This window comes from Delphinus delphis, chromosome 9 (genome assembly GCF_949987515.2).
Source record: "Delphinus delphis chromosome 9, mDelDel1.2, whole genome shotgun sequence".
NCBI classification, from domain to species: domain Eukaryota; kingdom Metazoa; phylum Chordata; class Mammalia; order Artiodactyla; family Delphinidae; genus Delphinus; species Delphinus delphis.
The window spans coordinates 51,897,819-51,922,484 of NC_082691.1; the positions used below are offsets into that span (position 1 = coordinate 51,897,819).

At 36.0% G+C, this 24,666-nt stretch overlaps 1 protein-coding gene across 3 annotated transcripts in view; it reads left to right on the top strand.

Annotated features, from left to right (window-relative positions):
• KRIT1 (KRIT1 ankyrin repeat containing) overlaps positions 1 to 17,622 on the top strand; it is a 42,779-nt gene extending 25,157 nt beyond the window's left edge. For 2 of the 3 annotated variants that reach the window (XM_060020537.1, XM_060020538.1), the window contains 5 exons: positions 3,706 to 3,872; positions 4,515 to 4,602; positions 5,095 to 5,301; positions 10,696 to 10,812; positions 11,131 to 12,532. In XM_060020537.1, coding sequence (XP_059876520.1) covers positions 3,706 to 3,872; positions 4,515 to 4,602; positions 5,095 to 5,301; positions 10,696 to 10,812; positions 11,131 to 11,199 — 648 coding nt within the window. In that variant the 3' untranslated portion in view covers positions 11,200 to 12,532. Of the gene's footprint in view, positions 1 to 3,705; positions 3,873 to 4,514; positions 4,603 to 5,094; positions 5,302 to 10,695; positions 10,813 to 11,130; positions 12,533 to 17,310 lie in introns of those variants that run through there. The other variant, XM_060020539.1, reaches the window with a different exon arrangement.
• Positions 17,623 to 24,666: the final 7,044 nt, after the last annotated feature.

Below are 24,666 nucleotides of genomic sequence, written 5' to 3' on the forward strand. Positions count from 1 at the left end.
ATCTACACAAAAGCTACTAGGGCTAATAAATGGATTCAGCAAAGTTGTAGGGTACAAGCTTAACACACGAAAATCAGTTGTTTCTATAACCAGCCACAGACACTCCCCCCCCCAAAAAAGGAAACTAAAAACTCCATTAAAATAACTTCTAAAAGAATAAAATACCTAGGAATAAGTTAAACAAGAGAGCTGCAAAACTCGTACACTGAAAACTACAAAAACATTGCTGAAATAAATTAAAGAAGACATAAGTAACTAGAAAGACTTCCCATGTTCAAGGATAAGAAGACTTAATATTGTTAAGACATCAATACAAGCAAAGTGATCTACCAATTCAACACAATTCCCTAACAACAGACGTTTTTGCAGAAATGGGAAAGGCAATCCCCAAATTCATTGCAAAGGGCCTTGAACAGCCAAAACATTCTTGAAAAAGAAGAATAAAGTTGTGGGATTCACATTTCCAAATTTCTTAGTACAAAGCTACAGTAATCCAAACAATGTGGTACTGGTATAAGGATAGACATAGACTAGTGGAATAGAATTGAGAGTCCTGAAGTAACCCCATATATCCATGCCAACTGCTTTTTGACAAGGATGCCAAATGCATCCAATGAAGAAAACATAGTCTCTTCAACAGATGATGCTGGGACAACTGGAAATTCATATGCAAAAAGTATAAAATTAGACCCTGATCTCACACCACATCAGAAATTGACTCAGTGTATCAATAACCTAAATATAAAAGCCAAAACCATAAAACTCTTAGGACAAAATATATGGGTTGTCTTCATGACCTTAGATTTGGCCTTGGAGTTTTAGATATGACACCAAAAACATGAGTAACAAAAGAAAAAATCGATAAATGAGACTTCATCAAAATTAAAAGCATTTGTAAATCAAAGGACATTATCAAGAAAAAGACAAGCTAGAGAATGCAAGAACTATTTGCAAATCATAAATCTGGTAAGTGTTTACTATCCAGAATATTAAAAGAACTACAACTCCACAACGAAAAGACAACCCAATTAAATTGGGTAAAGGACTTAAATATCATTTCTCCAGTAAAGATATACAAGTGGCCAACAAGCATATGCGAAGACACTCAGCATTATCAGTCATTAAGGAAATGCAAATCAAAACACAATGAGAAACCACTTCACACCTACTAGAATGGTTGTAATAATAAAAATTTATAAAAGAAGATGTTGAGTTTTGATGAAGATATAGAGAAATTGGAACCCTTGTATGTTGTAGGTAGGAGTGTAAAATGGTGCAGCTGCTGTGGAAAACAGTTGAGTGGTTCTTCCAAAAACTAAACATAGAATTACCATTTGATCCAGCAGTTCCACTCCTAGGTATATACCTAAAGGAAACAAGAACTCAAACAGATACTTGCATTCCAGCATTCTTAACAGCATTATTCATAATAACCAAAAAGGTGGACACAAGCTAAAGTGTTCATCAACAGATAAATGGATGAAGAAAATGGAATATTATTCAGCCATAAAAAGGAATGAAGTTTTGATACATGTCGTAACATGGATGAACCTTGAAAACATGCTAGGTGAAATAAGCCATACACAAAAGGACAAATACTGTTTGATTCTACTTATCTTAAATAAATATCTAGAATAGATACTATAAACAGAAAGTATATTAGTGTGATGGGGGGAGAGAATGAGGACTTAATGGTTACAGAGTTTCTGTTTGGGCAATGAAAATATGGAAATAGTTGTGATGGTTCACAACATTGTGAATGTAATTAATGCCACTAAATTCTACAGTTAAAAATAGTTAAAATGGTAAACTTTGTTAGCAGTTCTTAAAATGTAATAGATGTATGAAATTTGCAAATAATCTAAATATACTCAGCCTGTTTTCTTTCTTTCTAAGTAATATTTTTAAAGTTGGCTGGTAGAGAAAGAGCAATAATGATAATACTTGGATATTAATTAATTGCATATTATGTTACAAATAATACAAAGTAGGTTCAAGTGAGAAGAAGCAAGGCTTAGTGAGTACTTAAGGTGAATCAGAATATCACGATCATCTGATAAAGTGGTTGCGTTCTTTTTCACTCATTGTGTAATTGAAAAATTCCTATTTTTACCACCTGAAAAATAGAAGAATTGTATTTTTTTGGTTAGGATTATTCTTTTAGGATGAAAAGAGCCTGCTTTCATTTAAAAAGAACAATCGTTGACTAATAGTCACTGAACACACTATTAGGAATTATAATTATTCTCTATTCAAACTCTTCAAATTCTTTAAGTTAATTTTTATTAGAAAAATGTTTTCTTTCATTTTTTCCCAACAATTATTTTGAGAAATTAAAAACCCATAGGAAAGTTGAAAAAGTAATAAACTTCATACCATCATATACCATTCATTAAATTCACTAATTGTTAACATTTTGCTACATTGGTTTCATCTTTCCTCTCTTTTGGTTGTGAACCATTTAAAATTGAGTTGCAGACATCCTGGCACTTCATCCCTAAATATTTTAACATGCATCTTCTAAGAACAAGGATGTACCTACATAGTACAGTACCACTTTCACCCTAATAAAATTAATGTTTCCATAATAACCTCTAATATCAGACCCATATTCAGATTTCCCCCCAATTTTTCAGTCTCTTAACTCCCAACTGAAGGAGCTAGTCAGCGTTCATGCTTTGCATTTGATTACTGTCTCTTTAAGTCTCCTTTAATCTAGAGCAATCCCCTTATCTTTTTTTCCCCATGAAATTCTGTTTCAGTTTTTTTAATATTATCAATATATGGAGTATTATAGTATTTTAGTTAGTATGACAACATTTCTTTTGCCATAAGGAATTTGGGTCATTTTGAATCATATTTGGAAACATACTAAGTATTCATTCAGAATCTCTATAATTGGTGATTATTTCCAAGTAGAAATGTATTCTTTAGGCTGGCATTTTTCAATGTTTGTTAATCTTATCAGATAAAGTGAAACTTTAAAGTTTTCAAAACTTAAAAAAGTATGCTCTCCTTTAGTGTTATTTGAAAGTGCAAAGTACTGAATATTTTTTAGTCAAATAAAAAATGTTAAGCTTTTTTCAAACTTCATGTGTCCTTCTGGGAGTTAATACTTCCTTTTATCTTCTTTGAGGTTCACTACTATATTGGGTGAAGCACAGATTGTAGAAGAATGTTTGAGGAATATAAAGAATTTAAGTAAAATTGTACTATAAGTTATACACACTCATATCCATAAACTGATGATAATTTTATTGAACTGTGAATCAGAGGTTAGCAACCTATGGCCTACTGCTGTATCTGACCTGTTGCCTACTTTTGTATATCCTGCAAGCTATTAATGGTTGAAAAAAATTCAAAAGAATATTTCATGTCATGTGAACATTTCATGAAATTCAAATTTCAGAATCAATATAAAAAGTTTTAGTAGAACTCCAACATTTGTAGATGTATTGTCTATAGCTGCTTTTGTGCTACAATAGCAGAGTTGAGTCGTTCTAACAGACTATCTGACTCACAAAGCTTAAAATATTACTATCTGGGCTTTAATAGAAAAAAATTGTCAACCTTTGCTCTAAAGCAATAACAGCGTATTTATATGAAATTACATAGCTTTTGCTTTTTCATATTAGATAGTGGCAAGTTGTACATTTATAACAGGAAATTGTGACCTAATAACCAAATTATACTTTTTCTTTTAAGATTGAAGACCCATTAGCTATTCTTATTCTCTTTGATGAAGCCAGATATAATTTATTGAAGGGCTTTTATACGGCTCCTGATGCTAAACTGATAACATTGGCAAGTCTACTGTTGCAGATAGTTTATGGAAATTATGAGAGTAAGAAACACAAGCAAGGTTTCCTAAAGTAAGTATTTAATACAATTCATGGTCTTGTGCTATACCCAAGGTTCAGTTTAACCAAGAAAATTTAGAAATATTACGTTACTAAGAACTATTTAGACGTTGGTTTGGAATTAAATAATATAAGGCATGGAATGAGAAAAAAAAAAAAAAAGTAAAGCATTCTTTACGTTACACTCTCTCCAAAGTTCTTTTTCTTATATTTGAATATAGTTTGATATGCCTTATACTTGTTAGCTTTATCTTTCTTTACTGTATGTTTAAATAAGTTCACTAAAGCCTGACTTGGATTAGTAGAAAAAATGTTACAAGGCAGATGCATTTCACCATATACCACCACAAAAACTAGTTCATGTTTCATATTGAGAGAAAACATTGAGGTTTAGCACATTTAAAGTTTGTTTATTGTAGTTTTAAATATTCAAAAATATTTTGTGGCTACTGAAAGAAGAAACATTTCTCTAAATTGAGCAATATTAGGATCGTGACTTTTTGCTTAAAATGTTGAGAGTTCTCCGATATGTTACAATATAATATTTTTCAGCTCAAAAATCATATTAATTAAAGCCATTTACATGTAAATGATTATATTACTGTAGCTACTAAAGATGATTTATTTAAAAGATGTTGGTGTATTTGCTTACAGTGAAGAAAATCTAAAATCCATTGTACCTATTACCAAATTGAAAAGTAAGGCACCTCACTGGACAAACCGAATACTTCATGAATACAAGGTAAGCTGTTAAATAGAAATAAAAAGACATTTTATAGCCTAGTTGAAATTTTGTTAGTATTATTAATATGTTTTAAACATAGGTACATTACATTTTATTCTTGAAATTAAATAAGGATCTTATAGTTCACATGCCTGAAAGGAAAAGGAGCAAAATAGTTTTATTTTTAATAATGTAGAATCTTTTACTGAATACCGTCTGTATGCTGGATACTGTGGTAAGTGCTAGAGATTAAAAAAACATGAGATAATACACTATCTCTATCCATGAGGCACTTAAAAATGTAATAGAATAGATAAACATTATTTTTAGACCTTGATATTTCTTTTTTTTTAATATAAGATCTCAAAAGAAAAACTGCCTTTGGTATAATGTCACACAATTTTATTTGTCTTTGGGATAGCCTTGATTTTAGAAACTGTTTAGTTGACCTGTTTGGATTATCAAAGGTACATTCTCCTTTCACATCTGTTTATTTTACTTTGTTTTTAGAATCTTAGTACAAGTGAAGGTGTCAGTAAAGAAATGCATCACCTACAGCGCATGTTCTTACAGAATTGTTGGGAAATTCCTACATATGGAGCAGCTTTTTTCATAGGACAGATATTTACAAAGGCAAGCCCCAGTAATCATAAAGTCATCCCTGTGTATGTAGGTGTGAATATAAAAGGACTTCATCTTCTCAATATGGAAACTAAGGTAGATTTTCATCTTTTCAGCTGTTTTTGACCAGTCACATTATGTAATATCTAAAATAACAGTACTAGCCTACATGAACAATTTCATTCATTTATAATAGCAAAGGATAGGGGGGTGAAAACGAAATGATTATCAATAGGGAGTTAACATATTAATTGTAACATTGAAATACCTTGCAGCCATATAAAAGAATGAAGAATATTTTTCTGTGGAATGATCTCCAAGATATATTTGGTGCTGAACCATATGTAATATGCTACCATTCATGTAAAAATGGGTGGAAATGGGTATTTATCTGAAGAAAACAGAAACGCTAACACAAAAAGATACATGCACATCCCTGTTCATTGAAACATTATTTACAATGGCCAAGATAAACAACCTAAGTGTCCATCAGTGGATGAATGGCTAAAGAAAATGTGTAAATATATACAATGGAATATTAATCGGCCATTAAAAAGAATGAAGTCTTTCATTTGCAACAATATGGATGGACCTTGAGGGCATTATGCCTAGTGAAATAAGTCAGACAAAGATAAATACTATATGATCTCACTATTTATATGTGGAATCTTTTTTTAAAAAAAAAACAAGCTCATAAGATACAAAGAACAGACTGGTGGTTGCCAAAGGCAGGGAGTTGGGAGATGGGCAAAATGGGTAAAGGGGGTCAAAAGGTACAAACTTCCAGCTGTAAAATAAATAAGTCATGGGGATGTAGTATAGAGCATGGTGACCATAGTTAATAATACTGTATTGCATATTTGAAAGTTGCTAAGGGAATAGATCTTAAAATTCCTCATCACAAGAAAAAGAAAGTTGTAACTATGTATGGTGATGGATGTTAATGATACTTATTGTGGTGATCATTTTGCAATATATATAAATATTGAATCATTATGTTGTATACCTGAAACTAATATAATGTTATATGTCAATTATACCTCAAAAAATGGGGGGAAGTGAATACTATATTTGCATAAGTATTGCTTTTGTATGCATAAAATGTCTCTTAAAGCCTTTAGAGGGGGGGAACCATGTAACTGGGAATAAGAGTAGAAGGGAGACTTTTCATTATATAGCATTTTGCAACTTAAAAAAATTTTTTTTAACTGTGAATGTATTACCTATTCTAAAAATTAGATTTAAATGAAAAAAATACAGATTTAAAAAAGGAAATATAATATCTGACACAAGTGGTTCATTTTGCAAATTAGAATAAGTTATAAGAACATTTTGGGGGGCAAGATGAAGTGTGGATGGGACTGTGAATACCTGTTAGAACTGTTCAGAGGTTTTCTATTCCACCATCTTTTTTTTTTTTTTTTTTTTGCGGTACGCGGGCCTCTCACTGTTGTGGCCTCTCCCGCTGCGGAGCACAGGCATGTGGGATCTTCCCAGACCGGGTCACGAACCCGTGTCCCCTGCATCATCAGGTGGACTCTCAACCACTGCACCACCAGGGAAGCCCCACTATTCCACCATCTTGATCTGGCCGCCCCTACTTCAGAGCTTTTCAGTCAGAGGCTTATTACTGTATTGTGCCCCTTTTTCTAATCAAAGTCATGATAATATAAATATGGTGTTATCAATTAATTTTAGCATATTTAACACATTTCACAGGATAAACAGCTTTCTAGTTAGTAATAGGAAGCAGATAAAAATCTGTTTTGTTCATTCAGATATGTCACGAATAGACTATTTTCCAAATCAGTTTAAGTAACTGAGCTTACGCATTTTTAAAAGGCGTTTTAGATTAGGGAATTTCATCGTAAACCTAACTTTTTTCATCATTTTTGTAAGTCTTTATTATGTAATCACATACCTTCTGAAAGTATCCCAATTGTAGTTTAGTTATTTCCTGATAACTCAGGATCATCATTATGGGCAACAGTTATTTTCCCATACTGTTAGAAATGCCTGTGAATGGAGATAAAGAATATGCAGGGACATAGGGCAGTGACTGACTTGGAACTTGATTTTTTGAAGTCTCTGATATCTGCTTGCTTTGGAGTCATTTGCTTATCATTTTCTATTTAGACTATTTTACTCATACAAAATAAGCTGCTTCTTATTAGCTTGTAACTACTTTTTCTATTCCTGTTGTACTAAAGAAATGAAGGAGAAATTCCCCTTGTCATTTCAAGAAATTTTTCCTCTGCTATTTCAGAGCATTTTATACAAATATCTGCAAATTCTTCTTCATCGAACTGGATGGTGATACTGTGGGCATAACACTGAGCCTTTTCTCTAAACTATATTTTGTGTTTGACTTTTGGGAGCATTCCAAATTTAGGCAACAATGAAAAGTTTTATATAGTATTCAAATGATGTTTCAGTAATATAACATTTCATATTATGAATAATATTCTGGTCCAGGAATTGAGTAAGTGAGATAGCAGTAGCAGGCAGAGGATGATAGTGTTATTAAGAATCTGCTTTTTCTAGAAATATAAATAGAAATGCTGTCATTGGGCATATAAAAAGGTGATTGAAACCAAGGGTAACAATGTTTTCTGTCCACATAATCATTACCCTGTGTTCTGTAAGCTACTGATAAATTTATGGCACCTATAAAAGCTCTAAGATAATTACATTTTCAAACGATATAGGAACAATCAGCTTGTCCTCAGTTGTCTTAGATTGACCAAATCTGCTAGGGTTGAATATGACAAGCTTGCTTAAATAAACATCTTCATCTGCAAAAATACATTCATTTGCATTTAAAAGTCTACATATGGGATACATTAGCCTCAGAGATTAAATCTCAGGAAAAGCCATAGAATACAGCTGTGTTGTTTTTTTTAATCTCAATTACTTCTGCCTTCTATATTTTGTTATTGTTTGGAATAATAAAAGTTGCCCCTCAGAAAATACAGCTCAGCCAGTTTCATATACTCATCAGAGACCTATCTTTCTACTTACATAAAATGTAGGCACTATCGAATAGGTAAATGCAGTGTTACAGTTCAATGTTTTACTATAGTGAAAGCATTACAGTCTTCATAACTGAACTGTACTTGTTGATATATCTTCAGCCTTAATACCACTGCTACATCCAGGCAATAGATTACCCTTTGCTGATGTCAATTTATGTAGACCATAATGCCCTTCTGAAATAAAACTGGTTCTTTAAATACCCATATAGTGCCATTGTTCATGGTCACTTGTCAACATCACTATTTCTCCTGTGTGTCCTGGTTGGCTATGTCTACTTCTGACTTACATGGTTTTCCTTTTCTGCTCTCAACTATCCCTGTCATTTCTCTTACTTTTTTGACTTCCTTCACTAAGCACCTTCCCCTTTGTAGGTTTTACCTCCTAATGAGAGCTACTTTTTCCTTCTGGAGCAGACTGGTCTCTCAAAACAGCCATGTGGGCTCTTCAACTCCATTCAGCCGTTTTCATTATTGTGGATTTCTCAAGAATTCCTTTCTCCCTGCACACTGTCCTTTAAAAACAAAACCTTTATTTTTAACTTATGGCTTCAGTGCTTTTGTTGGTCATTTGACCTTCATGTAATCTATGAGTTGCTATACCACAGATGTATTTTTTTTCTGTATATTAAACTGTTTTGAGGACATATTAAATGGACAGTTTCCTGTCTCTTGATTAAAGAAGTTTCAAGTCACTGATCCAAAAGATAGATAGTTTAAAGTTTTATGATATCTTAATTCAGTGTTTCATTGTGTACTTTGGTAAACAGCTATTTTAGTAGATCCTGTCTATAAGTTATATTTTATAAGTATAGCTATTTTAAAGCAAGATATTATTTTCTCATTATAAGTGGTATACACTCATGTAAATTAATTATATTACATTTCACTTACAGAACCTTTCAGAATGCCCTAAACCATTACCTTTCTGGCATATCCTTAGTTTATTATTTACAATCATTATGTTAAGAACTGCTAGTCATAGAGAGGTAATGTTTCTCAACATACTTATTTTAAAGGATGGCATGAACACTTTCTTTGTATATGTGTATACAAAGAATATATTTTTAGGGTAAGAAAATGTAAGTTACTACTAGGAGATAATTGTTTTTTAAATAGTCCAAAGAATATATTGGATTCCTATTTAAATATACCATTATGTTACAACATGTAGGAATAGGGTACTGTAATTGGTTTTAAATAGTTCTGTTGAATATATGAAGGATATATTATTAATTTTTTAAATAATGCTTATATTTACAATAAATATATCAGCGTACTTATTTTCAGTGATATGAAATTGCCTAAATCGACATGTTACCCTATTACATAAATTTCAGATCTGAAAGTACTATATGAATATTCAAAAGGTACTGAATATATCAATAGTAAAAGGAATTGTTTTTAAGATGCAGAAAGTAAAAACTTGCAGTACACTTAATTTTCTTGAAAGCCACTGATAGAATGGGCATCTTTTTTTTTTCCCCCATCATTGGGTAAGTTTAAGGTGTACAATATGTTGATTTGATACACTTATCTGTTTCAAAATGGTTACCACAATAGCATTAGCCAACACCTCTATCACATTGCATAATTACAGTTTCTTTTTTCTGGTGAGAACATTTAAGATCTACTCTCTTAGCAACTTTCAAGCATATAGTACAGTATTGCTAACTATAATCATCATGCCCCACATTAGATCCCCAGAACTTATAACTGAAAGTTTGTACTACTTTGACCAACATCTCCTTAATTTCCACCACCCACCAGCCCCTGGTAACCACCATTCTACTTCCTGTTTCTGTGAGTTTGGCTGTTTTAGATTCCACATATAAGTGGTATCCTATGGTATTTGTCTTTCTTTGGCTTATTTCACTTAGCATAATGCCCTCCAGTTCCATCCATGTTGTTGCAAATGATAGGATTTCCTTATTTCTCATGGCTGAATAATACTTCTTTCTGTGTACACATATACAAATACATAGCACAGAATGGGCATCTTTAAATAATTTTGTTGGGCTTCCCTGGTGGCGCGGTGGTTGAGAGCCCGCCTGCCGATGCAGGGGACGCTGGTTCGTGCCCCGGTCCGGGAAGATCTCACATGCCACAGAGCGGCTGGGCCCGTGAGCCATGGCTGCTGAGCCTGCGCGTCTGGAGCCTGTGCTCCGCAGCGGGAGAGGCCACAACAGTGAGAGGCCCACGTACCGCAAAAAAAAAAAAAAAAAAATTGTCATTCTGATAAGAATATCATTGCTCAAGGCAGTCTTCTAAGAGTCTACCATATATGTGGCTCTGTACTGCAGGCTGTGTGAAGTTAGTGTGGGCACTTTGAACAAGTTTTATTCTAACTGTCAAAACCACTGTGTTTAGACCTGTCTAGATAGGTGTAGATAGTAAGAGAAGATGGGTGTTGTTTTTAATAAATATTTCAATATAATGATTTCTAATTATGTTGCAGGCTTTACTCATCAGTCTTAAGTATGGTTGTTTTATGTGGCAGTTGGGAGATGCTGATACATGTTTTCAGATCCATAGTATGGAATATAAAATGAGCTTTATAGTACATACAAAACAGGTAAGTACCTAATCAGTTATTCTGGACTTCTAGTAATAAACTCTACTGTATTAATAAAGTTATTTCTTTTTTTAAAAATGACAGTCCATTTTACTTTAAGGAAAACCTCTAACATGAAGTTAACATATTTAAGACCAAGGTAAAAAGGCAGGCCTTTCCTAAGCAAAGCCAGAAACTTATCTGAATAATTTATTGCAGTCTTATAACAATGAAAAGTTCCTTTTCAAATACATAGAGAACTGTCTGTCCACTGCCATGTATGTCATTTACACATTCTTACATGTTTCAAATTTATTGTCAACGTATTTTACTTTGTAGGCCGGCCTTGTGGTAAAACTACTAATGAAGCTAAATGGACAGTTAATGCCCACCGAAAGAAATTCATGAGAGGAAAGCAACTGATACTTAAGCCACCACATTTTGTGATATAGATTTTTTCCATGAAAGATTTCTTAAACTATTACTTTTAACAAGGCATTTAGTCTCTTGTAATATATATGTATACTATTACATTGTACAGAATCTGTACTTATGTTTGGTGTGTAATATACCAATTAGTTTTATATAATATCCTAATAAGGTAATCTAATTTTTAGGAGAAACACACAAAAATGTGTAGATTGATAGTCTGTATAATATTAGACAAAACAGTAAGCTTTATAAAAAGTTATTTTTGGTAAATGGTACAGAATTTAGAGTGGAATATGATGAAATTAAAATATAGCTTTGCTATGACTTTGTGTATCATTTCAAAATGTACAGAAAGTCACATGATTTGAATAAAGAAAATGTGTTTTCTACTTAAAGCATATGTAACACTGTTACTTAAAATTTTTTTTGTAATCTCTGAACATTTCTCAACATGTTTTTAAAAGACTTAGTTAAAATGTTTATTTGGTATAAGCTAGTATTTCTCAAAGTATTATAGTTCTTGAACCCCCTGCATCATAATTACCTGAGTGCCTCTTAAAAACAAGGATTTCAGGGACAAGTTCTAGACAAGTTCATTCACTCTTGGAAATAGCAGGGCCTGGGAATTTTTTCTTAAGTTTTACTTAATTTTCTGTTGAAATAATTCCAGACCTAATGATGAACTTGTATTATTAAAGTTAAGTAAATTACACAGAACTGCCTGGCACATAAGCACAAACATACATGGACACATAGACTAAGTGACAATCTCTGAATATTACTAGTTGCATTTGTTAAGAACATGTTGTATTTTTATGAGTTGGCTCAATGATGTATTTATATTGCCTTTATATTGTAGGAAGTAGATCACCAAATATCTGGTTGTTTTATTTAGGGGAGCACAGGTATCATATTAGGAGCTAACTTGATTAATCTGCTATTTAATAAGCTTAGAAATTAGTCTTTCCAAGCTAACAGGTTGTTGTGTTCTAAGTAAGTCCAGAGATAACAGTAGTAATACTTAAAATTATCATACAGGTTGCAGATAATTTTTTTATATTATCATCTACTCTTCACGTTGACATCTGCATATTTTTAATGGTGGTCTGCTGAGCTTTATTAAAATTAAGGGGACTTCCCTGGTGGTCTAGTGGTTAAGACTCCATGCTCGCAATGCAGGGGGCCCGGGTTTGATCCCTGGTCAGGGAACTAGATCCCGCATGCCGCAACTAAAAGATCCCGCATGCAGCAACTAAAAAGATCCTGCACGCGGTAATGAAGATCCCACATGCTGCAGCTAAGATGCAGTGCAGCCAAATAAATATAAATATTAAAAAATTAAATAAAATTAAGATTATGTGGTTTAGTAAGTTTAATGAGAAAGCCTGATTTATCTTTAATTCTGTGCTAAGCACTTTTGACTCTACATAGACAGTTCTCTGTTCAGTTTCATCCATTCCAATAGCCTCAATTGTTACCAAATACGCTGTTGGCTCCCAAACCTAAAACTTCAGCCTCAACCTCTCTTCTGAATTCTAGATCTTAATCTCCAATTTCTTGGTATTCTAGCTCCACCTAAATGGTTTACACAAGCAACGTCTGTTTCATCATAGCTGGAAACGGAATTTGTTTCATCTACCTGCTCCATTCTATCCTTACACTTGTGTTCTCTGGTTAATGGCATCAAACTGCATCCAGTTGCTTACCCTGGAAATCGGGGAGTGGTCTATAACTTCTCCCTCTTTAATCACCCTACACATTCCACTTAGCGAATTCTGTCAAATGTCTTGTGAGTCCTTTCCTATTCCCTTCTTCTGTGTTTGCACTGCAGCCACCCTAGTTCAAGTCCTCGCAGTCTATTCTTGGGCTCATTGTAGCTTCTTCCCCTGGCCTCCCCAGCTCAGGCTCTAAACCCTGCCACACTGGTGCCAAGTTAACCTTTCTCATAGATCTGATTATTTCATTACCCTCTTAAAACCCTCCTCACTGATGTAAAGTTAAATTCCAATTCCTAAGTGTTGAATACACTAACCTGCCTATCTAGATTAATTTCTAACCAATTCTCCCACACTCATCCTGTGCTCCTACCCCAGTGTTTCCCAACACTAGCTCTGCAGTTACCTGGGGAGTTTTGGTACTTTATGACTCAATAATTTTCAGGTGGGGCCCAAGCATTTCTGTTGTGAAAGTATCCCAGGTGTTTTTGATTTATAGCTTAGGGTTTAGAACTGCTGTTGTAATTAACTTTAGGAAATAGCTGAATGCTTTTCCTTCCACAGAGGGAAGTGAGGATGCATCAGTGCTGCATCAAACAACTCCCTGCTCCATTGAGTACAGTGTACCCTGCCAGAGTTGTACAGTATGGCTGCCCTGAGAGAAGGAAGAGGAAATTATTGGAGTAGCATGGCTCTTAAAAGCTTAAAAATATGTAGCATTAAGAAGTCAATTTCAAAGTTAATATTGAAAAAAAATTCATCATTGCCAGACCATAACAAACCAGAAATAAACAATAAGGGGAAAATGCAGACAGCTTTTAATGAGTGCCTAGGATTGGTCAAGCACTATACGAGCACTGGGGATAAAAGATATTATTTTCCTTTTCATCATTCTTTCAATAAATTTTTGAGTGCCTTTTATGTGCCAGGGATCCAGTGGTAAGAAAAAGTCCCTGCCTTCAGGGATCAGAGTTTAGTGAGGGAGATAATAAGTACTCATATTTATGAACTGTGATGAGGGACTTCCCTGGTGGCACAGTGGTTAAGAATCCGCCTGCCAGTGCAGGGGACACGGGTTCGAGCCCTGGTCTGGGAAGATCCCACATGCCGCGGAGCAACTAAGCCTGTGTGCCACAACTACTGAGCCTGTGCTCTAGAGCCCGTGAGCCACAACTACTGAGCCTGTGCGCCACAGCTACCGCTCGCATGCCTAGAGCCTGTGCTCCCCAACGAGAAGCCACCGCAATGAGAAGCCCACGTACCGCAACAAAGAGTAGCCCCCACTCTCCGCAACTAGAGAAAGCCTGCGTGCAGCAACGAAGACCCAACGCAGCCAAAAAATTAATTTTTAAAAAATTTTTTAAAAATCTTCACCCATAAACTATGATGAAAGAAAAATAAAATGTACTATCTAAGCAAGAAGAGGGAAACTTGATCTAGTCTTAGAGATCAGGAGAGGCTTCCTCGAGCCAGTGCTGCTTGAGCTGGCATCTGAGGAGTAAGCAGGAATGAATGATGTGAAGAGAGTTGAGGGGAAAGGAAATGAGGTGAGATATTTTGACCTCAAGGATGGTCTTGGAGAATTCATGAGAGGAATTACAATTTTTAGCTAAGAAGTGAATTCAAACAGTTGTTTATCCAAATCACAGCAAATGAATTTCCATTGTAGAAATAAAACTAGAATGGGTAACCCTGTGCATGATAACTGCATTGTAAAGAGGAAAACTTACTGAAGAACTACGTCTTGTAAGATTAAAAATTGCAAAATTTGACCCTAGAAAAATTAGACTTGATAGAAATATATAATGAAGTAAAACTGCCCATAGTTCTTGACCAAATTTAATAGAAGAATTGCATAAATAAAATATAGATTTTAATTTGATCCTGAGGAACTCAGTGGCAAAAACTGTAATTGGAAGAATTTGATATGTGCAAAAAACTGATTTATTAATCAATTCCTTTAAAATTTACAGAGAAAAAAACAATGAAATTATTTCTTACCGAAATAATGTCAGTCAGATGAAAATGGGAAAAATTTAAATTGTTTTTGCTGTACTGTGTGTATAGGAAACTGATCATGAAATTAAACTGGTTTGAGTACATGCAAAAAATATTTCCTCAACAAAAATCCATCTGTGATGGTATGATTCCCATTTAACATTTGTATTCGTAAAGCCAGAATGCCTCCATGGTCATATCTGGTATTTGAAGAGGCAGGATAGGCAGACTGAAAAGGTCCTAAAGCAAAAGAGGGGTAAACCCTGGGGGCTCTTAGAAACCAAAGTGCTTCAGGCAAAGAAATATATTTTAGACATCTTAGGGTGTAGATGAGAAAAGCAATTTCAGTACATTGTGCCAATTTCTATTATAAGAGGAAGTGCTGGTTGTTCAGAATTCATTTGAAGGGCACCAAGGATAAACAGGAAATACTTCCCCATCAGTTAAATAATAATAATAACTAATACTTTAAAATGGTGCATACTATATGGCTGGCATTGTCTGAAGCACTTTTAGATATATTAATTCATATATATCTATATATAGAGATATATATGTATGTTTAATCCTCATAACAATAACTTTGAGGCAGTTACTATAATTCCCATGTAACAGATGAAGAAACAGAACATAGAAAGAACATAGAAAACATTTGTTTTCTATCTTTTAAAAAGCTTAGGAGCCAAACTTCCTAACACAGTAATGTAAATGTTTTCATTTTCTTATGTTGTATAACCTGAGTACAACTTTATATGTAGAGGTTATGTTACTTGTCTAAGATCAAAAACCAATAAGTGGTAATCAGAATTCAAAATCTGGCAATCTGTCTTCTGAATTTAGACATTAGTCAGGTAAAGGAGAGGTAGCTGAGAGGTTTATCCAAAAAAAAAAAAAAAAAAGATCAAATCTTGAAGGATGTTGTGCTCCCTGCTAATGAGCCATTGGAGCATTTAGGACTTGACTAGTTCAGATTTGTGTGTTGAAAGATCACCCTAGGTCACTGTACAGAAGGGCTCAAAGGGGTCTGAGCAAGAAGATATAAAACAATGGGAAGAAATGGATCAATGTTTTGACAAAACCAGTGACCTTTTGGATATGAGGAATTAGGAAGAGACAGGAATCACAAATAATTTCCCTCTTTCTGTCTTGGGCAACTGGAAAAATGGTACCACCATATATGCTTAACATAGGGAAGGGAGGAGGAGGGTTTGAAGAAATGTGTTGAAATCCTGGTGCCTAAGGGACATGTAGGTGGAGATGCCCCTGGCCTGAAGCTCAGAAGGCTCTGCTTGAGTGGCAGTTGAAACTACAGGAACATATTTAAAGTCACCCAGGGAGAGAGTAGAGAGAAGCAAGCCAAAGAATGCCATTTGAGAAATGGGCAAAGGTAGGGCAACACACAAAGCATCTTGTTAGGTACATGGATATCAGTATGGAAAAGAAACAGCTTGGCACCATCCTGCATACTATATATTAATAAATTTCATATGGGCAGAAGTAAGTATTAAAAGAATCTTTAGGGGACTTCCCTGGTGGTGCAGAAGATTCTTAACCACTGCAGGGGACACGGGTTCGAGCCCTGGTCCGGGAAGATACCACGTGCCGCAGAGCAACTAAGCCCGTGCACCACAACTACTGAAGCCCACATGCCTAGAGCCCATGCTCTGCAACAAGAGAAGCCACCGCAGTATGAAGTCTGCGCGTTAGAGTGATGACTTATGGGTTTGTGTTGGATGGTAGGGGCAGGGCTGCAGGGAGGTTGGTAACCACATCACTAAGGCCAGGAGTTTAAAGAAAGCTTTTATGGCAAGTAAAACCTAAAGGCTGAGACAAGGAAGAATATTTATACCAATATGATTCATAATGGACCCAAACTAGAAATATCTAAATGTCCATCAACAGTACAATCATGAGTGTGCTGCATGATTTCATTTATATAAAGTTCAAAAATCAGCCAAACAAGTTGATGGGGATAAATATGAGAATAGTAGTTACCTTGTGAGGGGAGTGACGGGGACAAGGTACAAAAAGGGTACTGGAATATTCTATCTCTTTTTTTTTAATTGGGGTATGGTTGATTTACGGGGTTGTGTTGGTTTCACGTGTATGGCAAAGTGATTCAGTTATATATATGTATATTCTTTTTCAGATTCTTTTCCCTTATAAGTTATTACAAGATATTGAATATAGTTCCCTGTACTATACAGAAGGTACTTGTTGGTTACCTATATTATATTTTATATTTTATGTGTTAACCCCAGGCTCATAATTTATCCCTCCCCTCCTTTCTCCTTTGGTAACCATAAGTTTGTTTTCTATGTCTGTCGGTCTGTTTCTGTTTTGCGTATAAGTTCATTTGTGTCATTTTTTTTAGATTCCACATATAAGCAATATCATGATTAAAAAAAAAAAAATGAAGCCCACGCACTGCAATGAAGAGTAGCCCCCGCTGGCGGCAACTAGAGAAAGCCCGTGCGCAGCAACAAAGACCCAACGCAGCCAAAAATAAATAAATTTAAAAAAAAAAAAAGAATCTTTAGGGAATTCCCTGGCGGTCTAGGGGTTAGGACTCTCGCTTCCATTGCAGGGGGCATGGGTTTGATCCCTGGTGGGGGAACTAAGATCCTGCAAGCAGCACCGTGTGGCCTAAAAACAAACAGAAAAACAACGAGAAAAGAAAAAATAAAGGGATCCTTAATATCACTAGAGAAAAACAGATCAATATATTTTAGAGCACATTCATTTATGGATTTTTTAATGGGTATCATGAGAAATAGGTGTTTAAAATGCCTTTAAATGTACACAATAAAAAGGAAAGCAAAAGAATCAGGGAATTTAGAGCAACTGGAATTCCTACATAGCAATAGCAATGCAAAATGGCACAACCATTTTCAAAAACAGTTTGGTAGTTTCTTATAAGTTAAATATATACCAACTGTAGGACCCAGTCATTCCACTCCTAAGAATTTATCCAAGAAACAAAAACATGTTCACATAAAAATTTGTATGCAAATATTTATAGCATACATTTCTCATTTTTTCATAATTCATAATGAAATGTAATTACTCATAACTGCCCCAAACTAGAAACATGCCAAATATCCTTCAGTGGGTGAGTGAATAAACAAACTCAGGTACATCCATACAATGGAATACTACTCAGTAACAAAAAATAAACTGTTGATGAACAAAATGGATGAATTTCAAATGCATTATGGTAACTGAAAGCCAGACTCAAAAGGTTACATACTGTAGCATTCCTTTTAGATGACATACTGGAAAAGGCAAAACTATACAGTCAGAAAGCAAATAATGATTATCAGAGGTTAAGGATGGGGGTGAGGGGATGTGGGGATATAAAGGGGCAGCACAAACGAATTTGGGGGAGTAAAAACTGTTCTATATCCTCATCATGATTGACAAATACTCGGTGTATTTGTCAAATCTCACAAAACTGTACATCAGAAAGGATTCTACATAAATTTTAAAAGTACATTAAAGAAACGAATCACAACTTGCTATACAAGTGTTGAAAATTTACCAAAAATATATGTAGATTTAATGGAAATATAAGTCAGTATTCAAATTCTAATAGTGAGTGGCCAAAGAAGATTCACAGCTTATACGTTCAGAAATGCAGACAACTATAAAAAGTGGAAAAATACAAATCTTTGCTAACAAAAATGCAAAACAACCTTATTAAAATAGTTAAAATAGTATGAAGTAATAAAACAACTAATTACATTAATAAAAATCAATGACAACGCAGAATTAAGACAACATATGAGAATATATTCTGGGTAGTACTGAAAATTGGTTTAATCTGCTGCTAAAGCCATCTGGGAAATGTTTACTCTCCTTGACCTGATGATCCCACATTGAGGACAATCCAAGGATGAGCCCACTATCCCCACTTTCTCATTTGCAGTGCTCTACTGGCACAAGTTCCCTTACTTGCCTAGGAAGTAAACCATATGTGATGCAATTCAACAGGGGAAAAAAGTAATAGTTGTCTAACATTACTGTAAAACTGGAAGAAAATTGTACAGTTAAAAATAATATATACCTAAGGCAATTGCTTTTAAAACAAGTCTCCACCAGAGCATTCCAAATGCTTTAGTTGTTACAGGATCATGTAATAATGCCATTAACTCAATTATATGATCAAATAATGTATGTATAATCTCAAACCAGTAGTCAGCGAATCATTTGTTGATTTTGGAATATGTTATGTTTTAATAACATGCCTTCCCAGTTATATTTTACAGATGCTGATAATACTTGTTTGTATTTACTGAATACATACTAGTAGGGCAATGAAAGGGAAAGAACCTAAAATGGCAAGTCATATATGGATAGAAAAACAGATAAATTTTTCACTTAATTCAAATATGCACCATTTTTCCTTTCTGGATTGTTGGCTTTCAATTAATATTGAATTTAGTTTCGTACATATAACCACTAGGAGGAAGAAAAGCCAAATCTGGATTTTTAATTTATTTCAGCCACTTCACTCACAAATAATTTACTGTATATAGTTAAAAGTTGGATTTTAATTAATTTTATCTGAACTTTGGCTTACTTGTTAAGTTACCTCCTATCTTAAAATACATGGATATTCACACACCACTCATTGTTTTATATTGTATAACAGTTTAAAAGCAGGGTTTCACTATGTGGTATAAAGTTAATTACATTTTTCCCTCTTTCTTAGTCATAATCATTGAAATGGTAAATATATCACTTCTCATTTACATTACTGTATAAATGAGGAAAGATTCAGAAATAGACATTTTCCAAGATGGATTAAATACTATTATAGGAGTTACCACAACAAAATGTTTTTGAAACTTAGCTTATTTTCAAGTTCTAAACAAAATTTGAGACAATTCTTAGGTAGAAGTAATCCCAGTCTGCTTTTTAAGGTGGAGTTTAAATCACAAGTCAGAACCTTAGTATTTAAATTCCCTAAAAGAAACGGGAGGAGGGGGATAAGAAAACTACCTGTATTATGAAGACCAAAGGTAATATAAATTGCAATATTAAGATTAAAAAGCTTTTTTCACCTCTACCTTATGCTGAGTAAAGAAGGTAAGTATACTAATTAGTACTCTAATGCTCTTGATTAAACAAATACCAGACCTCTGGAACACTAGCAAATTATATGTATTTCCAACAGTATGATAGGGACATAAAAACAGACATATATGTCAATGGAATAGAACAGAGAGCCCAGAAATGAGCCCACACATATATGGTCAGTTAATTTATGACAAAGGAGCCAAGAATACACATTGCGGAAGGGATAGTCTCTTCAATAAATGGCATTGGGAAAACTGGACAGCCATATACAAAACAATGAAACTGGATCACTATCTTACACTGTACACCAAAACTAACTCAAAATGAATTAAAGACTTTAACTTAAGATCTGAAACCATAAAACTAGATGAAAGCATAGTGGGTAAGCTCCTTGATATACATCTTTGTGATGATTTTTTGAATTTGACACCAAAAAATCACTCACACACACACACACACACACACACACACACAGTGGAATATTACTTGGCCATAAAAAAGAAAATCTTGCCATTTGCGACAACATGGATGGACCTTGAGGGCATTATGCTAAGTGAAATAAGTCAGAGAAAGACAAATACCATATGATCTTGTAAGGATGTGGCAATATTATCTTGTAATAAAACCTGAACTCAGGGCTTCCCTGGTGGCGCAGTGGTTGAGAGTCCGCCTGCCGATGCACGGGACATGGGTTCATGCCCCAGTCCGGGAAGATCCCACATGCCGCGGAGCAGCTGGGCCCGTGAGCCATGGCCGCTGAGCCTGCGCATCCGGAGCCCGTGCTCCGCAACGGGAGAGGCCACAACAGTGAGAGGCCCGCGTACCGCAAAAAAAAACCCAAAAAAACCTGAACTTATAGATCTAGAGAACAGATTGGTGGTTGCCAGAGGCAGGGGATGGAGGGGGAGATATGAAGTGGATCAAAAGGTAAAAATTTTCTGTTAAAGCATAAAGTCCTAGGGATATAAGTACTATTTGAAAGTTGCTAAAAGAGTAGATCTTAAAAATTCTCATCGCAAGAACAAAATTTTGTAACTATGTAGGTTGACAGATGTTAGACTTACTGTGGTGATCGTTTTGCACATATACAAATATTGAATCATTCTGTACACCAGAAACTAACAATGTTATATGTCAATTATATCTCAATTTTAAAAACCACCAAGTTCTTAACTCATTAGGCAGATGACAAATTACAAGTACAATCCACAAAATAGCATGCTAAAAGGCTACACATGTAGAATTATTATAGAGAAGGGAGCCTCACCGCTTTTCATAAATTCTAAAAAGTAAGCCGTAATCATTATTCAACTTTAAATTCCAAATTTGAATTTGGTGGTGACGGGAGGGGTTGGAAGGCTGTGGAAAAGGACTGGGAAAAGTCGTGGGCCAACCACCCTGATAACCAGGAGGGCCATGACTATTCACCAAGGCAGCAACATCCAGGCCGAGGGGAAGCATCCAACTGCCTAGACCAGGGACCTTGCAAATGAAAGGTGAGCCTTTGATATGAGTCTATAGATAATGACGCATAGGAGTTTTCCTGTTAAACCGGCACTCAAAGGACATTTTAAACATCACTTTGAAATAGGGATGTGATGGTGTTCATCAAAAGATATGAATGAATTCAAGTGGCATTTTTAGAGTACTTTATTTCAATCATGATAGAACACTTGGTATATTCAATTTTGTAACATTTTAGATATTGGTATTGTTAGGGGAAACACTGAAACCACCCACCCTGGCATGAGTTATCTTACAACAGGAGTTCTTGGTAAGGAACGCGGAACTAACAAGCTACCACCAACTGTAAGAATTTGGGAAAGGTCAAAAGGAGAGAGGAGATGTCAGTCCATGTGTCCTACCAGCCTCCCAGAATCCTCCTCGCTGGAATCCATCTTGGCCGAGCATGCAAGCGCCACCAGGAAGGACCCTGAGTCAGAATGATTGGCCAGAGACAACCCGGAAACTAACCCCATTACCATAAAACCCAAGACTGCGAGCCACGTGGCAGAGCAGTCCTCTGGGTTCCCTTACCCTGTTGCTCTCCACCAGGTGCCCCTTCCAAATAAAGTCTCTTGCTTTGTCAGCACATGTGTCTCCTCGGGCAATTCATTTCCGAGTGTTAGACAAGAGCCCACTCTCGGTCTCTGGAAGGGGTCCCCCTTTCTGCAACATTATTAGTAAACCAAGGAATTCCTTTTAAAGTTTTCTATTTCCCTTTTCTTAAAGTTCTATTATCCGGTTCTTCAATTACATTCTCACATTCTACAAATAATTCCTGTTTTTCTGATAAATACCGTGTTTTTGTTATATTAGGCTAGGACTAAATTAGTCCTGTAACTTTTCCTCCTCCTGTTGTTTAGATGATGGGAGAAAGGAAGTCACACTCACCCCAAGAGCTTTCTCAAAGCTCAGCCACCTCTCCTGCCTACATTCATTCCCCAGTACTATTCTTGGTAACTTCAAAGGCAGACACGCCTCCAAATCAAATCCTCATGGTCTCGGGGATCCCTTTAAACACAGGTGCAGTCGCCACCTCCTGGAGATCAGCATAAACTCGGTTATTCCTGAGCTCGGGTTGCTCTCCTTCAGCCTGGTTCGTGGTTTGGGAGCCTCGCCCACCCTGAAGAATAGCCCGGGAGCAACCGAGACAAAAGAGGTTGGACTGGCTGTTTGGTTAAACCAAATGAATTGGTTCGGTGACAAGCTGCGTCCTCCATGTCACTAAATGCCATTTTCACCGCGCCTGTATCGCCTGCTGTTCATCCCACAGGCAGGAAAATCAGGTTCCGGGAGAAAAACCTCGGAGCATGACTATCCGTGAAGTCGGACTCGAGTGGATTAGCGTGGTAGTAACCTCTGGGGACCAGGGCCCTGGCCCGTGGCTTTTCATCCCCGCGGCTTCTTAGAATCAGAAGCCTGGGACGCCCCCGACCAATTAAATCAGAACCCTTATCTACTTGGGAGATTCTAATGCTCAAGCCGAGGACCCAGGCGCGCGTTCTCTACTCAGCACGCGGAGGCCGGCGCGCGTCCCTCCTGGGGAATTGAATGGAGGCCCGGGCCTCCCCCGAGGTGTCCTAGTGTGACCGGGGGCCAGCTCACAAACGCGCGGGGGCGCGGCAGAACCCAGGCGCCAGGCCACTGCTGCCGTGGGCCCAGGCTCGCGTCAGAGCCGAACAGCAGGCCGCCGCCGTCGCTGGAGTCCTTGGAGGCGACTCCTCCCGCCACTCGCTGCGGAAAGACTCCAGGTGACACGAAGCTCTGTGACTTACTTTGGCGGCCCTCTAAGCCAAATCCAGGTTTTCTCCTCCCGTTTCCCCTCAACACCTGCGGCTCTGCGTGTCTTCCCTTTTCTCTATGCCCCTGGGATACCCATTTCGAGAGTGTGTGCATCCTGTCCTACGTTGCTTTAGCCTCTGTTCAGTGGCCATTTCTTCACATTCTAGGAAGCAATTTGTCGATGCTGCACGGTATAAAAATGCCCCTGTGGCTCCCTGAACGTCCATGTCTTTCAGCTCTGTAACAAATTACATTGGGTCATTGTTCAACTTACTAATATTTAGGGAAACAGTATTGGGATCTATTTTTGCCTATCAAATTGGCAATATTTGTTTTTAACTGAAACTCTCAGTGCTTGTGAGAATGAGGACAGACAATATAGTATACATTTTTAGAATGTTATTTAGTTGTGTATATCAACCTTAAAAATGCTCACATGGGAATGGTTAAATAATTGATGGTACATCCTTCTATGGAATATTTCTCAGGCATGAAAGATAAACTTTTCAAATATTTGATTTCAAACCATGGTATGTTAACTATGATTTATATTCTGTGACAATGTAAATGTTTCATATCTGTACCGTTCAATGATGTAGTCGCCAGCCAAGTGTGGCTTCTCAGCACTTCAATTGTGGCTAGTATGACTGAGGAGCTAAACTGTAATTTAACTAAATTGAAATTGAAATAGCCACATGTGGTTAGTAGCTACCATATTGGACAATGATGGACAGTCTCAATTTTGTTTAAAAAAAAGTATATATATGATATTCATCACTGGCTATCTCTAAGAAACAGACATCATAGTTGCTTCTCCAGCACCTATTCTTCCTTTGGATTGCTCTATCTCCCCGATATGTGTATATATGTGGGTGTTTATGTGTGTGTGTGTGTATATATATATATATATACACACACACACAGATATCATCTCTGACTCAGTTTCTTCTCCAATACCAGTCCAAACTGGGTGCAGCATTCATGGCCAATCTGTAGGTACCCACACATGGAGACCAGAGCAACACTTATTTGATTCTGTATCTTTTAAAAACAACCCTTTTGTTACACAGCAATGGGAATGTACCTAATGCTGCTAACTGTACACTTTAAAATGGTTAAACTGATAAACTTTATGTATATTTTACCACAATAAAAACAAAACAACACCCCTTTTGCAGAAAAACAACCAAATACCAGAGGATAAAACTACCATAAACTATGGTGACCCATCAATATCACAACCCCATGTATGCCATGCTTACTAAAGCACAAGGGCTAAAGCCACCTGAAGAAGGCATTCCCACAAAAGCCAACTGCACAATCTGGGCTGCTACAAAATACCAAGGTCAAAACTCCAAGGCTG